General features: G+C 58.4%; 1 protein-coding gene across 1 annotated transcript; it reads left to right on the top strand.

Annotated features, from left to right (window-relative positions):
• Window positions 1-2,316: 2,316 nt before the first annotated feature.
• On the top strand, window positions 2,317-11,626 carry LOC102461113 (zinc finger protein 783-like). The gene is made up of 6 exons (XM_075919773.1): window positions 2,317-2,467; window positions 3,639-4,028; window positions 5,033-5,159; window positions 7,003-7,116; window positions 8,666-8,776; window positions 10,221-11,626. Exons 1-6 carry the CDS (start codon window positions 2,444-2,446, stop codon window positions 11,168-11,170), a joined length of 1,716 nt encoding a protein of 571 aa, XP_075775888.1. The 5' UTR covers window positions 2,317-2,443; the 3' UTR covers window positions 11,171-11,626.
• The last annotated feature ends 3,695 nt before the right edge of the window (window positions 11,627-15,321 follow it).

Here is a 15,321-nt window from a genome sequence, read left to right as displayed (position 1 = left end):
CACCCTGCACTCCCTCTTGTACCCCACCCCTGACCTCCTTCCACACCCAAACTCTCACCTTGTATCCCCCCGCCCTGAGCCTCCTTCCACACCCAAACTCTCACCCTGCACCCCTTCTTGTATCCCCCTGCCCTGAGCCTCCTTCCACACCCAAACTCTCACCCTGCACCCCCTCCTGTACCCCCCCGCCCTGAGCCTCCTTCCACAGCCAAACTCTCACCCTGCACCCCCTCCTGTACCCCCCCGCCCTGAGCCTCCTTCCACACCCAAACTCTCACCCTGCACCCCCTCCTGTACCCCCCCGCCCTGAGCCTCCTTCCACAGCCAAACTCACCCTGCACCCCCTCCTGTACCCCCCCTGCCCTGAGCCTCCTTCCACACCCAAACTCTCACCCTGCACCCCCTCCTGTACCCCCCCTGCCCTGAGCCTCCTTCCACACCCAAACTCTCACCCTGCACCCCCTCCTGTACCCCCCCCCGCCCTGAGCCTCCTTCCACACCCAAACTCTCACCCTGCACCCCCTCCTGTACCCCCCCCGCCCTGAGCCTCCTTCCACACCCAAACTCTCACCCTGCACTCCCTCCTGTACCCCCCCGCCCTGAGCCTCCTTCCACACCCAAACTCTCACCCTGCACCCCCTCCTGTACCCCCCCCGCCCTGAGCCTCCTTCCACACCCAAACTCTCACCCTGCACCCCCTCCTGTACCCCCCCGCCCTGAGCCTCCTTCCACAGCCAAACTCTCACCCTGCACCCCCTCCTGTACCCCCCCCCGCCCTGAGCCTCCTTCCACACCCAAACTCTCACCCTGCACCCCCTCCTGTACCCCCCCGCCCTGAGCCTCCTTCCACACCCAAACTCTCACCCTGCACCCCCTCCTGTACCCCCCCCCGCCCTGAGCCTCCTTCCACACCCAAACTCTCACCCTGCACCCCCTCCTGTACCCCCCCCGCCCTGAGCCTCCTTCCACACCCAAACTCTCACCCTGCACTCCCTCCTGTACCCCCCGCCCTGAGCCTCCTTCCACACCCAAACTCTCACCCTGCACTCCCTCCTGTACCCCCCCGCCCTGAGCCTCCTTCCACACCCAAACTCTCACCCTGCACCCCCTCCTGTACCCCCCGCTCTGAGCCTCCTTCCACACCCAAACTCTCACCCTGCACCCCCTCCTGTACCCCCCCGCCCTGAGCCTCCTTCCACAGCCAAACTCTCACCCTGCACCCCCTCCTGTACCCCCCCCGCCCTGAGCCTCCTTCCACACCCAAACTCTCACCCTGCACCCCCTCCTGTACCCCCCCGCCCTGAGCCTCCTTCCACACCCAAACTCTCACCCTGCACTCCCTCCTGTACCCCCCGCCCTGAGCCTCCTTCCACACCCAAACTCTCACCCTGCACCCCCTCCTGTACCCCCCCCGCCCTGAGCCTCCTTCCACACCCAAACTCTCACCCTGCACTCCCTCCTGTACCCCCCGCCCTGAGCCTCCTTCCACACCCAAACTCTCACCCTGCACTCCCTCCTGTACCCCCCCGCCCTGAGCCTCCTTCCACACCCAAACTCTCACCCTGCACCCCCTCCTGTACCCCCCGCCCTGAGCCTCCTTCCACACCCAAACTCTCACCCTGCACCCCCTCCTGTACCCCCCCGCCCTGAGCCTCCTTCCACACCCAAACTCTCACCCTGCACTCCCTCCTGTACCCCCCGCCCTGAGCCTCCTTCCACACCCAAACTCTCACCCTGCACTCCCTCCTGTACCCCCCCGCCCTGAGCCTCCTTCCACACCCAAACTCTCACCCTGCACCCCCTCCTGTACCCCCCGCCCTGAGCCTCCTTCCACACCCAAACTCTCACCCTGCACTCCCTCCTGTACCCCCCCCCGCCCTGAGCCTCCTTCCACACCCAAACTCTCACCCTGCACTCCCTCCTGTACCCCCCCCCCGCCCTGAGCCTCCTTCCACACCCAAACTCTCACCCTGCACCCTCTCTTGCACCCTAACACCCTGAGCCCCTCCTGCATCTCAAAGCCTTTCTCAACCCCCTCCACCCCCCGCGCCTGCAACCCCAGCCAGAGCTCTGCCCCCTCCCACGCTCCAGCTCCCCTGGACGTGGGAATGGAGGGGCAGAGGAGTGGGGAGCGGGGTGACTAGCTAGCTGCCCCCGGGAGGGGAGGCTGGCGGGTCCTTGGCCAGCGGGGGGCGGGTCAGCCCTGGACGGACTCCCGGGAGGGACCCCAGGACCTAGCCCGGCTCCATCGCCCCGGCCCGGCGGGTTTCCCAGCTGCGGCCGGGGCCGGGCCGAGGGTGTCCCCGCCCGTGGGCGGCCCTACGCGGGAGCGCCCGGCGCCGCCCCGCTCCCCGCCCGCCGGCTCCAGGCCGCGGCTCCCTCCGGCTCCGGCAGCGCGGCGGCCCCGGGACCCTGCCGGCCGCGGGAGCAGCCCGCCGGGGCCATGGCCGAGCGCGCCGCTGCCCAGGTAAGGCCGGGCCGGGCTGCTGGGGCCTTTGTGCCGGGAGATGCCGCCCCGGGGCCCCCCGCGCTTCGGAAACAGGCCGGGGCCTGCCCGGGGGGGCGGGCTGCACAGGCGGGGCCCCCGCGGGAGTTTGCAGCGCTTCCTCCCCGTCCTGGAACATGGCAGCGGCCGCTGCTTCCCCGGGCTCCGCGCGTGTGATGGGCGTCCGGGGAGATTCGGAAACATCCCCCCCTAGGCGGGCGGGGACGCTCCGGGCTGCTTCCCTGGGGAGGGGTGGAACCTCCATCCCTAGAGGTGTTGAAGTCCCGGCTTGACCAAGCCCTGGCTGGGCTGATTGAGTTGGGTTGGTCCTGCTTCGGGCAGGGGGTTGGACTCGATGCCTCCTGAGGTCTCTGCCCACCCTGGGATTCAATGGGCAAGTGCCCCCCCAAATCTATGGAGATATGATCCACCCCCTGCAAACCTTCCCCTTCCCCCCCACACACACAGCCACCAGACCTGGGAGTTTTCTGTCCTGCGGATGCGCCATTGGACACCCCCGCTTAAGAGGGCAATGCGACCTCAGCGCTTTTTCCGGAGCCCCCAGAAAAGATGTGGGCGTACTCCCACGCGCAGCTGGAAAACCGCCCCAGGGATTCCCTAGCGGTACAGCTCTCCCCCTGATTTAAAAAGAGCGAGGACCAGGCAAAGCCAGGGGTGAGCAGTAGGTGGCCGGCAGGCCCGATACCAGGGTGGCCCAGCCCATGTCGCTTTGCGCAGCTCCCATTGGCTAGGAACAGCGCACCGCGGCCAATGGGCGCAGTGAGCAGCCGTCCCTGCAGACGCGCAGGTAAATAAAGCGTCTGGCAGTCCAACCGGGGGCGAGCCCTGGCAAACCGTATCCAGCCTGAAGGTCGCTTACTGCTCATCCCTGGGCAAACCCCTGGTTCAAACATTGAAGTCTCAGATGCTCTGACTTTGGCAGATCTACCCATCCTTTATCTGTCAGGAAGTGACTGCAGCTACGTGGCTATAAAACACTTTTGCACTGACGTCGGAGTGCCTGCATGGGGGGCGGCTGTTTCTAAATGGATCTAGTTAAATGGGCACAATGCTCTCCTACAGACAGGGGCCGGAGAAGGCTTTCCTAGGTTGGCTTGAGACCTCAGCTCTCACTTTCTGTCCTTGCATGCAGGTGCAGCAATGGGACATGGAGTCCCCTCGCTCGGCTCCTTGGCAGCCCCACGTTGACCCCAGGCGAACGGCTGTGGGAGGAACCCAGCTGCAAACGGCCGAGATCTCCCTGTGGACAGTAGTGGCTGCCATTCAAGCCCTGGAGAGGAGGGTGGATTCCCATGCCTCCCAGTTACTGAGTCTGGAGGGGAGGACCGGCACAGCGGAGAAGAAAATATCTGACGCGGAGAAAGGAATGACGGAGTTTAGTAACCAGTTGGCCGTGCTGGGGACGCTGATCCAGGAGTATGGGCTGCTGCAGCGGCGCCTGGAGAACATGGAGAACCTGCTGAAGAACAGGAACTTCTGGATCCTGAGGCTGCCCCCAGGCACTAAGGGAGAAGTCCCCAAGGTAACCCTGTCCCGGCCGGTGTCGAGGGGGCCGCTATAAAGCGTTGAAGCTGGATCAGACGCTGACGGGAACAGAAGAGAAAAGAGACCTCTTCTGTAGCGTTGGTGCTTTTATTTGAATGCCCGTTGTAGGGTGTGATTTTCCTGCACTGCTCGTTGGCTGCTTCCGTCCTGGCTTGCCACGTTATTTGGCTTCTGCTCCATCTTAGCTTCCCCGGGCAGCTGGATTTGTGTGGCACTCAGAAGGCCTCTTGCAAATGTATCCGGGGAGAAAAAAAATTGATAAATGATCAGGAGTCTAAAATGGCCAAAGTGCTGAATTGCTCTTTTTAATCTATCTTTAGTGAGAAAAACACAACAAGGTGTCGGAGCAGTGAAGAGGCAAGAAAGGCCTAGAGGTGTATTTAAAATAATTGTATCTATTTAAAAAGCTGCTGATGTATATTTAAAACAAATTTCAGGTAAGGAGGCTGTGTGACATACCTTAGGATTCATGGTACCCTGACCAGCGGGGGCCAAGAGGACCAGCCACAGTAAGCGCTGTCGGTTAACAAAGGACTCATTTTGCCGCATAAACTTGCTCATAATTTTTTAGATTGAATCATAAGAATTTCACCCAATTTCGTACACTCCAACAAAGCGGGGGGACGGTCCCCCTGAGGTCATGTGGCTTCTTGTGTGACTGAAGAGGTGGAGGATGGGGCCCCTCTATGCACGGCCTTCATACAAATCAAGCATTGAATTTAATGTGTTGTATTCGTATTGAAGCTATTAATCTAGCCTGGTTGTTGCTGGCATTGCTACTTGGATAAAAAAATAGAGGGAAGGCTCATCGAATCCCAGGGCTGGAAGAGACCTCAGGAGACATCGAGTCCTGCCCCCTGCCCAAAGTAGGACCAAGCAAAGGGCAAAGCCCAGTTCCAAGAATATTGGCCTGTGACCATAGAGTTGGGTTTTTTTGCAGCGCAGGGAAGGGATGGAAATGGCTAACCCTTGTGCTTTCAGGTGCCTGTGACGTTCGACGACGTCTCCGTCTACTTCTCCGAGCAGGAGTGGGGGAATCTGGACGATTGGCAGAAGGATCTTTACAAGAACGTGATGAAAGGCAACTACGAGTCATTGATCTCGCTGGGTACGGATCCGTTCTCACCCAGCGGGTAGAACGTCCGACTCCTGGACGTAGATGGGTTGGTTCTGGGCCAGTCTCAAATCCCTTGGCTCTCCGAGGAAGCCGCGTGGCACGAAACGGCCGTAGCAGGACACGCAGCCATTCACGTCTCTATGGCTGGCTCGTCGGAAGCCGAGGCTGGCCGCCGTAAACGGACAGTCCGGGCGGGTGGTCTCAGCGTTGTACTGGACGTGTGTCACATCGCAGAAATAGGGCCTTCCCTTTGCGCCCCATCGGCCCCTTCCGGTCCCCGAGAAGGACTGATCTGCAGCGCTGAGTAGGGACGGAATAGTGCCATCGGTTAAACAGTTAACCGAGAAGCGGACGCTTCTCGGTTAGTGCTCCCGACTACATGCATTTCCCACCCCCCAGCTCTGCTAGTACGTTTTAGAGGGCTGGCCAGCAGCCGGGCTCAATCCCTGCTCACGCCAGGTCCCGGGAGCTACCCCCGCTGCGGCTCTGCAGTAATCCTTTCCTTGCCAAGCCGCAGCAGGTGCCGGACCTGGCCCAAGCCGGGAGTGAGTGCTTGCAGTCGGGATGTCAAATATCGGTTATTGAATAGTCGATTAACCATGAATTCTTATCGGTTAGTCGACTATTCTATAGACCCCTGGGGGCGGGGTCCGCAGCCAATGCGCTCCGGCCTCACTTCTGAGGAGCCCCCTGCCACCCTGCGCTGCTGCCTCCGTGTCTCTGGGGTGCCAGAGACCAGCTCCCCTCACAGACCAGCTGCCTGTCACCCTGCGTTGCTGCCTCTGATAAGGAGGCAGCAGTGCTGTGCAGCAGCAACCCCTGTCTGGGGGCGGGTGTCTGCGCTCCCGGACCTGGCACACGCCGGAACTGAACCTGGCTGCCTGTCCGCCTGGCTCTTAATACACTTTAAATGCAGAGCCGCAGCAGGGGTAGGTCCCGGACCTGGCACAAGCCAGGACTGAGCCAGGCTGCTGGCCAGCCTGCTAACAAATTTACTGGCAAGGAGGGGAATGCGTGTAGTCTATAGTATTAACCGATAAGCGTTTGCTTATCAGTTAATCGACTACACTATTCTATCCCTTGCCGTGCCAACCCTTATCGATTAATAACTTAGTGCACAGCTCTTAACATCCCCAGCTCTGGGGAGCAGTCCCATGTCGTTGTCTAGGTTCAGCCTCCGTGGCCTGCTGCCTCGCGGGCAGAGCCGCTGCCGTGACTCTCCTGGCTGCCCTGCATTGCCAACGTGCCGGGATCTTCCTGCCGCTAGGCGGGTGGTGCCCTCTCTCCCCACTTACGGGCCGTATGTCCAAGTGTGTCTCAGCAGCTGGTGCTACCCACCGGAAGGGCTAAAAGCTCCGTGGAAAGGCGGGAGGGATTGATGGATGGATTGATTGTCAAGAAACAGGGACCCAGCAGTTCCTACGGCTGTATTCTGTTGTGCCGTTGCACGTTTGACTTCAGGAGTGGGATCTGCCAGCCCCTCCCTCTCAGCAACCCCCCCCCCCCTTCCAGAAGCTGCTGCTGCCTGCCAGAGCGTTCGACCGTGAATCTCCACACAAGGGTGGAGGGAGAAGTTTCTCCTTAGAATCATAGACTCCCAGGGCGGGCAGAGACTTCAGGAGTCCTCAAGTCCAGCCCCCTGCCCAAAGCAGGACCAACCCCAACTCAATCCTCCCAGCCAGGACTTTGGCAAGCTGGGACTTAGCCCCCTCTAGGGATAGAGAACCCCCCCTGTCCCTGTTTGTCATTCCCAGACTGGTTTAAAATCTCTTGCCTGGCTGTCAGGAAAACAGGAATAACTCTCCTCCTCCTTCCTGTCCTCTCGCTTGAACAGACTACGCCATCTCCAAACCGGACCTTCTGTCCCGGATCGAACGGGGGGAGGAGCCGTGGGGAGGGGAGCGGGAGGACGCTGAGGAGAGAGAGATCCCAATGGAGCCCAGCTCAGGTGAGTGGCGTGGCGTGGCATTGGGTGTGCTGCTACCAAATGTAGGAGTGGAGGTCATGACGCTAGGCTGGGACCTCTCTGCCGTTGGCTTTCCGTGTGACCTCGGTGTCTGTGTGCCCTGTCTGGAAAATGCATTTCCCTACCGCACCGAGGCATTTTGAGGCTAAACATTTGGTGTGAGGACGCTCCCCTTGGCGTAAGCGAGGCTGTATAAATAGGGTATACAATAGTGCCCCATAGAGAGGGAAGAAGGGGCAGTGCCAGGAGAGAGTAATAAAACTGGAACTTTTCAATGTGGAAAAGAGACGAGTAAGCAGGGAACTGATTGAGGTCTATAAAATCATGACTGATGTGGAGAAACTAAGTAAGGAAGTGTTATTTATTCCTTCCCATCACACGAGTTTTAGCGGGTCACCAAATGAAATGACTAGGTAGCAGGTTTAAAACAAACCAAAGGAAGTTTTTCTTCACGCAGCGCACAGTCAACCTGTGGAACTCCTTGCCAGAGCATTTTGTGAAGGCCAGGATTATAACAGGGTTGAAAAAAGAACTAGATCATTTCCTGGATAGATAAGTGGCTATTAGCAAGGATGGGCAGAGATGCAAAAATCACACTCTGAAGTGTCCGTAGGATCTGTTTGCCAGAAGCTGGGAGTAGGTGACAGGGGTCACGCGATGATTCCCTGTTCTGTTCACTTCCTCTGGGGCTCCTAGGATTGTCCACTGTTAGGAGACAGGTTACAGGGTGGCCGTTATTATACAAGAGCTGCCCCCAGCTGTGGCAAGTAGGGTGCCCCAGAGAGCACTGTGAGTGACGCAATAGAGTTGATGGGATGAAAAGCCGTTTGCTCTGACTTCAGCCAGCCAGGATGGAGAGAGCCATGGGGGGTGGGGGGGGGTTGAAGATGGAAAAGAAGCCAGGAAAAGGCATGTCCTTCTCTGGAGCGGAGCAGACTCAGCTCCCCGGAACCGAGAGCCAAGAACTAGGACAGGCAGCACAGGGAGGTTGGTACTGGAGGCGTGAGGAAGGTAGAGCCACATTTCAGCAGACACAGAGGATGGTACGGGCTGAGCCTGCTACTGCCGCTTCCCCCACTCCCTGTGCCCGCCGGCCAAGGTTTGTCGGAGTGACGTTGGGTGCCCAACATGGGTCTGGTTTGTTTTTTCAGCAAATGCCAAGCAAACCGCTCTCTGAAAATCAGGCCTTAGGTCAGGCACCCCCAAACGGAGCTGCCCCGAGCGAGGAATTGCTTTGGAAAGGCTTGGCCAGAGAGCGCTCGCTCAGCGCTTCCGATGCGTGCGAAGGGCCGTGCAATCCAGCCAGGCTCTCGCACGCCTCCCTTCTCTATTGGCATAAGAATCAAGGACCAACGTGAGCAAAAAACCCTCTTCTCTCCCCGCACTGCCGTCCCAAGCCCAGGCGGCCGGCCCCTTTCCGTCTGCTCTCTGCGTGCCGCCCAGAGTGCCCTGTGTAAACGCTGGCTCGCAGGATCGCATGAGTGCCTAGGCGCAGCCTGAGCACAGCGTCTGTCTCTCCTCTCGCACACAGAGCCGCGGAGCCTTCCGCACGACGCGGGCCCTTGGGTCAAACAAGAGGAGCAGGACGTCGGGGGCCAGTGGGAGTCAGAGGAGAGAGCGTTCTCGACAGAGCCCCGCCCAGGTGAGCGAGCAGCTGGAATGACTCGGACAGTGAGTGGAACTGGAGTCTGTCTGTGAAGGGAGACCTCTTGGCATCCCTTCCCATCTCCCCTGCCCAGGCCTGCCTGGCAGCTTCCCACCGGGCCTGCGTGACTGAGAATCATAGAACACGAGGACTGAAAGGAACCTTGAAGGGTCATAAGTCCAGTCCCCTGCCCTTCCAGCATAACCAAGCACCATCTAGATCAGTGTTTCTCAACCAGTGGAACAAGTACCTTTAGGGATACTGAGAGGAGTCGGGGGGGTACGTCAACACACCTGAAATTTGGAGAAAACTAATTTTTGTTTTAAGTTTTACAGCGCTTTCTTAGTTTTGTACTTTTGACACCCAAAAATGTCATCGCCTGCCCAGCTACAATTAAGTAGTTTAAACAAATGTGTTGCAATCGTAGAAAAAATTTGGTGTGTCTGAAAACTGTAGGTACTGGGGGTACTTATAATTTTTTTTAAACAGGATACTTTATAAAAAAAAAAGGTTGAGAAACACGGGTCTAGATCATCCCTAACAGATGTCTGTTCAACCTGCTGTTAAATTTCTATCCAGCCTAGGGGTGTAATAGTGTAGTCGATTAACCGATAAGCAAAAGCTGATAGGTTAATGCTATAAACTACATGCATTCCCTTCCCCCACACACACCCCGACCTGACAGTACATTTTTTTGCAGGCTGGCCAGCAGCCCAGCTCAGTCCAGGACCCTACCCTGCTGCAGCTCTGCATTAGAAGTGTATTAGGAGGCAGGCAGCCCAGCTTAGTTCCAGCTTGTACCAGGTCCAGGAGCTCAGCCCCTCCCCTGGACAGGGACTGCTGCCGCCCTGCACTGCTGCCTCTGTATCAGAGTCAGCAGCACGGGGTGACAGGCAGCCGGTCTGCGAGGGGAGCGGGTTTTTAAACTGTCTCCCCTCACTGACCAGCTCTCCTCTGGCACCCCAAGCTGCTGCCTCTGATACAGATGCAGCAGTGTGGAGTGGCAGGGGACTCCTCGTGGGTGGGGCTGGAGCGCACGGACTGTCGGCCCTACTCCTGGGGACTATAGAATAGTTGACTAACCGATAAGAATTCATGAGGTTAATCGACTATTCAATTAACCGACATTTAACACCCCTAATCCAGCCCTCTCTTTTACGGCTCTGGGGATGGCAGGTTGGAGCAGAATTGGTTTTTCTTTTTATGTCACATGGATGCTCTCTGAGCCTCTTAGCTCAGTGCCCCTCTTGGCTGGCAGGAGGTACTTGGAGTGTACCATGCATCCCCGGTCACTGTCTCCCTGTGGAGAAGGTTTTAGACGACAGGAAGTCGGGGAGGCAACTTTCTCCAGCAGAAGATGGCAGGACGCTGAGAAGCGGGGGGTGGATGGACAAAGGATAGAAACTGGAATAACTTTTGGTTTCCCCTCTGATTCCGGCAGCCGACGAGGTTGGAATTGAAGCCGAGGAGGGAATCCCGGTGAGCCTGGAGCTGTACGCCACGGTGCCCAGGCGCCCCGAAGAGGCGGTTTTCCAGTACTCCGGGCAGGAGCCGATCTGTGACGATCAGGACGGCGTCAGCATCCCGGGGAAATATCCCGATGGGACCAGCCTGGAGGAGTTGGCTATGGGGGAGAGAGACTTCGGGAACTTCACCACAATCATCGTCCAGGAGGAGAGCCTTCCCGGCGAGGCGCCGTACATCTGTTCCGAATGCGGGAAAAGCTTCCTCTACGAGCAGCAATGCGTGCTGCACCAGCGGATCCACGACGGGGCCCAGGCGCCTCCCGAGGGCAGGGAGCGCTTCGAGCAGAGCCACCCTCTCCAGCCCTGCCCGCGGAGCCCGCCGGGGGAGAGACTCTATAGCTGCCCCGAGTGCGAGCAGAGCTTCTCTCACAAGTCAAGCCTCAGCAGGCACCAGCTGTCCCATGCCGGGGACCGGCCGCACACCTGCGCGGAGTGCCAGAAGAGCTTCCGGCTAAAGATCAACCTCATGCTACACCAGCGGAGTCATGCCGGGAAGAGCCGGGGCTTGTATATCTGCAGCGAATGCGGGAGGGGTTTCAACCACCACTCCAACTTCATTAGGCACCAGATGATCCACACCGGGGAGAGGCCCTACGGCTGCACCGAATGTGGGAAAACCTTCATGCGGAAGGAGCATCTCCTGACCCACCGGCGCCTGCACACGGGCGAGCGGCCCTACCAGTGCCCTGAGTGCCGGAAGAGCTTCACCCGCAAGCAGCACCTGGTGGGACATCAGCGCATCCACGTGGGGGAGAAGCTCTGGGGGCCGGCGGCGGCGCGGGAACGCTCGCCCGAGCGGCCGGGCAAAGCGCGCAAGGGGGAGCCGGTCTCCAAGCATTCGGTGCACAAGGAGTTCCCCCCGTAGGCGCTCTGTTAAACACTGCCAGGCAACTCTGGCTGGGGATCACAAGGCATCCGAGCAAGGGAGCGAGACCAAGTCACTGGGTGACAACTGGGGAAGTAAACTTTAGCAGGATGGTCCGTGGAGAGCGGTGGGAGGTCGTTGCTTTGTGAACACTCGAGTCTATTCCCACCATGGCAAAAACCAGCAAGGCGGCCTCAGTGCTCCATGGGAAGCTTCTTGTGCTCTTCCTGTGTTTCTCTTGCGACTGGATGACACTTAACGGGACCTCACAAGGCTGCTACTAATCTGTGAGCATCGGGAAATCTGGAGAAATGTACATGAGCCCATTGAAGCAACAGACACTTTGAGGGACATTTTCAGCAGTGCCTGAGTGACACCGTCAACCTGTGGAACTCCTTGCCAGAGGATGTTGTGAAGACCAGGGCTTTAGCAGGGTTCAATAAAGAGCTAGATAGATTCATGGAGGTTTGGTCCATCAATGGCTACTAGCCAGGATAGGTAGGAATGGTGTCCCTAGCCTCTGTTTGTCAGCGGCTGGAAATGGATGACAGGAGAGGGATCACTTGATGATGCCTTGTTCCGTTCACTCCCTGTAGGGCAGGGCTGGGGAAAATACAGCTCAGGGGCCAGATGCGGCCTGCCTACCCTGCTGGGACCCTCTGGCACACAGCTGCTGCAGTTCAAAGTGCAGTCCCTATGTTCCTCTCTCTGCAGGGAGGAGGGAAGCTTTGCGTGATCTCCCTGCCCCCAGCCCAATGCTCAGCTTCTATTGGCCAGAAACCACCAACCAATTGGAACTGAGATTGGCCTGGGAGAGGGGGGCAGGGCAAGTCTCTTCCCCCACCCACATGGAGGGAACAGCCTGTATTTTCAAGTGGTCTGGGGCTGCAGCAGGCAGAGAGCCCAGCCTGTTTTGTGTGCGCTGAAGGCTGAGAGATACTTAGGTAAGCGCCTCCCTGCCAGAGCCTGCCTCGGACACCCGTGCCCCTCCTGCACCCCAACTCCCTCCCCCAGGTCACCATCCAAACCCTCTGCACCCCCTTACCCCAGTCATAAGCCCCTCCTTCACCCAAGCTCCCTCTCAGACCCCACACCGTCTCCTGCACCCCAGTCCCTTACCCTGTGCACCCTTCTGCACCCAGCCTCCATCCTAGACCCTGCACCTGCTCCACAGAAAAGTGCAGCTCTTGACCACTTTCCAAAATCTTGGAGTGCCCCCCCCCCAAAAAAAATTATTGCCCATCCCCATCTAGGTATTGGCCACTATGGGCAGACAGGACACTGGGTTAGATGGACCTTTGGTCTGACCCAGTCTGGCCGTTCTCATGACTCAGTCCCTTTTCCTTTCCAGAAGTGGGTGGAGGGGGTAGGAGGATGTGGCTGGTTAATAGTTCCATCCCTCTGTTCGGATCCAGGTGAGTAGAACGGTCGCTCTGAGTGTCGTTCACCTGTGGGGTGTTCTTCTCTCAAGCCCTCGCGGTGGGAATAAACCGTGTGATCAACAGCCAAACAAAGAGACTGTCCGAAACTGAGGGTCTCCCAAAGGTGGGTCTGCCTGCCACGCAGTGGCACTTCCACGCCCGGTCTGAAATACCATGCTACGCAGGGAGTGAGGCCGATAGAATTCTTGCGTGAAGTGTGAGAGAGAGAGAATGCCGAAGAAACTTGTTGAGAAAGTTGCCAGATGATTAAGGTCGCAGGAGGGCTGGTGCCCTCCATGTCTGCCTCGTTGGGAATTCCGTGCCCCCATCGCGGAGCTGTTGGGGGTCCAATTAATTCCCATGGGGTTTGTTACAGGGTAAGCAGGACTGGGGATCAAAATCTAGTCCAAAGGGTTTGGGCCCTTCACGAGCTAGGAGGGAACGGTGGGCCGTAGAACAGTTTGTTGTGTCGATTTGCCGACGCCCTGTTGGCCACACACGTGGGCTGTGTCTAGACTGGCAAGTTTATCCACAAAATAATCTGATTTTGCGGAAAAACTTGCCAGCTGTCTACACTGACTGTTTGGATTTCCACAAGAACACTGACGATCTCATGTAAGATCGTCAGTGTTCTTGCGGAAATACTATGCTGCTCCCGTTCGGGCAAAAGCCCTCTTGCGCAAATCATTTGCGCAAGAGGGCCAATGTAAACAGCACAGTACTTACTGTTTTCTGCAAAAAAGCATCTAGATTGGCCACGGACGCTTTTCCTCAAAAAGTGCTTTTGCAGAAAAGCATCCTGCCAATCTAGATGCGATTTTTCCAAAAATGCTTTTAACAGAAAACTTTTTAGTTAAAAGCATTTTTGGAAAATCATGCCAGTGTAGACATAGCCATGTAGAGCCAGAAATTCCTTTCCCTGAGCAGCCTCTGGCTCCATGGTCCTTTATTGATGCCCCCAAGGTCCCAACCATGGCAGGGCCCCTGTGTGCTGGGCGCTGTACAGCAGAGATACGTGACTGTCCCTGCCCCAAAAAGCCTGAAATCTGCGAGACAAGATGCAACACGTAGATGAGGTAGATGCATGCAGGAAACCATCCACGTGCTTAGCCAGATGCTTCCCACCTGGCACCGCTGGTGGGGGGAAAGGCGGAATTAGCGTTGCACTAAAGTAAGAGGCCTAATAGACTGGGGAGGTCTGCCTTGGAGAGGGCGGGATCTGTGGTGCGACAGAAGAGGCGGGGCCAGTAGAGCGAGAGAGGAGGAGAGCAGTAAGCCAAGAAAGGACTTTAGCAACCCCGTTCTGGGAGGGCTGCGAGGTTGCTGGCGTCCAGGCCCGAGAGGAAGAGCGATGAGCAAGGCGTGGGCGGGAGTCCGGGCCTTATGGGCAGAGCTAAGGGTCAGGCCGGAGGTGCGGGGCTGGAAGAAGTGGCGAGATGGGAACATGGCTTGGATGTCTGATTGAGGCGAGAGGGCCTGGTCAGAAGCATGAGCGAGAGGCGGGCATGTCCGGGAGAGAGCCAGGGTAAGCCAGTTGACCACTCGGCTCTGTGGGAGCTTTCAGAACGACAGGCCGTGTCCTGTTGTGGCCAGCCGGGAAGAGAGCGGGGTTTCCGTGTCCCGGCAGCTGCTTTTCAGGGGAGGCGGGCTGAGCTTCCTGCAGCCCAGGGAAAGGGAGTGGGACTCATTTTTCCCATCCATCATGTGGCTCTGCAGCCTGCATCTCTGGGGCTAGGAATTGCCCTAGCCAGGCAGGGCTGCCCCAGGGGTGGTATTTAGCGGGTGTCTCCCGGGCCTCAGCTGACTCGGAAAGGTTCAGATATTCAGCGTCCTCCTTTCATTGCCAGCTTGAAGCCACTGGGGTAGGCCCGTGGCTGACCTGTGCCAGTCGGCTTGGGCTAATGGCGGTGTGGACATTCGGGCTTGGGTGGTCCTGAGCTACAGGACCCCGAGAGGCGAATGTCAACAGCAGGGGCGGGCAGGCCCAGGGGCCCGATCCAGCAGGCCAGGCATTTCCCTCCGGCTGCCCAGCCGCTTGGCAGAGGCGCAGACTTCAGCCGGCAACGTGTTTCCGCTGCCCCTTCTCCGCCCTGATCCCTCCTGCCGCCCAGCTGCTCCCAGGATTCTCCCGCCAGCTGTACAGCGTGGGGGAGGGGAGAGCTGAAGTCAGGGCGTCCTCCTACCCCTGTGCCCAGCTCTTCAGCGCGGGGGAGGAGAGAGGGAGACCCAGTGGAGCTGCTCCAGGCTGAAGCATGGCTGGCGAGTGACTCCGGGGAGCGGCTGTCTTAGAGGCCCAGCCCTGGTTGTAGGATTTCAGCGCTGGCTCTCAGGCCCTTGCTCACCTCCACCCCGCCACCTGTGCAGAGCAGGGGAGGGGGAGACAGCAGAGCAGGGCAGCGTTCCCTGTCTTAAAGAGACAGCGCATGGTTTCTCTCAGGAACGTACCCAGCCGCAGCAAGCGCGCGCACACACACACAGTCACCGTCACACACACACACATGCTCCATCTGTCACAAAGTCTGTCTCTCTTTTGTCCTCTGTCTCTCTATAGCCCTCCATCCCTTCTGGGGGCCTGGAGCCGGCTCGTGACCACAGACCAAAATTCACAAAGTGGTGCCCTGTGAAAATGATTGCCCGTCCCAATCTGCCCCCAGCAGTTACCCAGCCCCTTGGCACAGCCAGCGGGCATGAGCTGGTAGCGAGTGTCTGCACCATAGACACACCTCTACA

Source organism: Pelodiscus sinensis, chromosome 2, assembly GCF_049634645.1.
Source record: "Pelodiscus sinensis isolate JC-2024 chromosome 2, ASM4963464v1, whole genome shotgun sequence".
In the NCBI taxonomy this organism is placed as follows: Eukaryota; Metazoa; Chordata; order Testudines; family Trionychidae; genus Pelodiscus; species Pelodiscus sinensis.
This window is presented reverse-complemented; position numbering and strand designations above follow the sequence as displayed.

What these genes read in the sequence shown, in the direction of transcription:
- LOC102461113 (XM_075919773.1), top strand. Translation starts at nt 2,444, where the DNA reads ATGGCCGAGCGCGCCGCTGCCCAG. An exon ending in CCGAGCGCGCCGCTGCCCAG is followed by an intron (nt 2,468 to 3,638) that starts GTAAGGCCGGGC and finishes CCTTGCATGCAG; the next exon opens with GTGCAGCAATGGGACATGGA. An exon ending in CTAAGGGAGAAGTCCCCAAG is followed by an intron (nt 4,029 to 5,032) that starts GTAACCCTGTCC and finishes TTGTGCTTTCAG; the next exon opens with GTGCCTGTGACGTTCGACGA.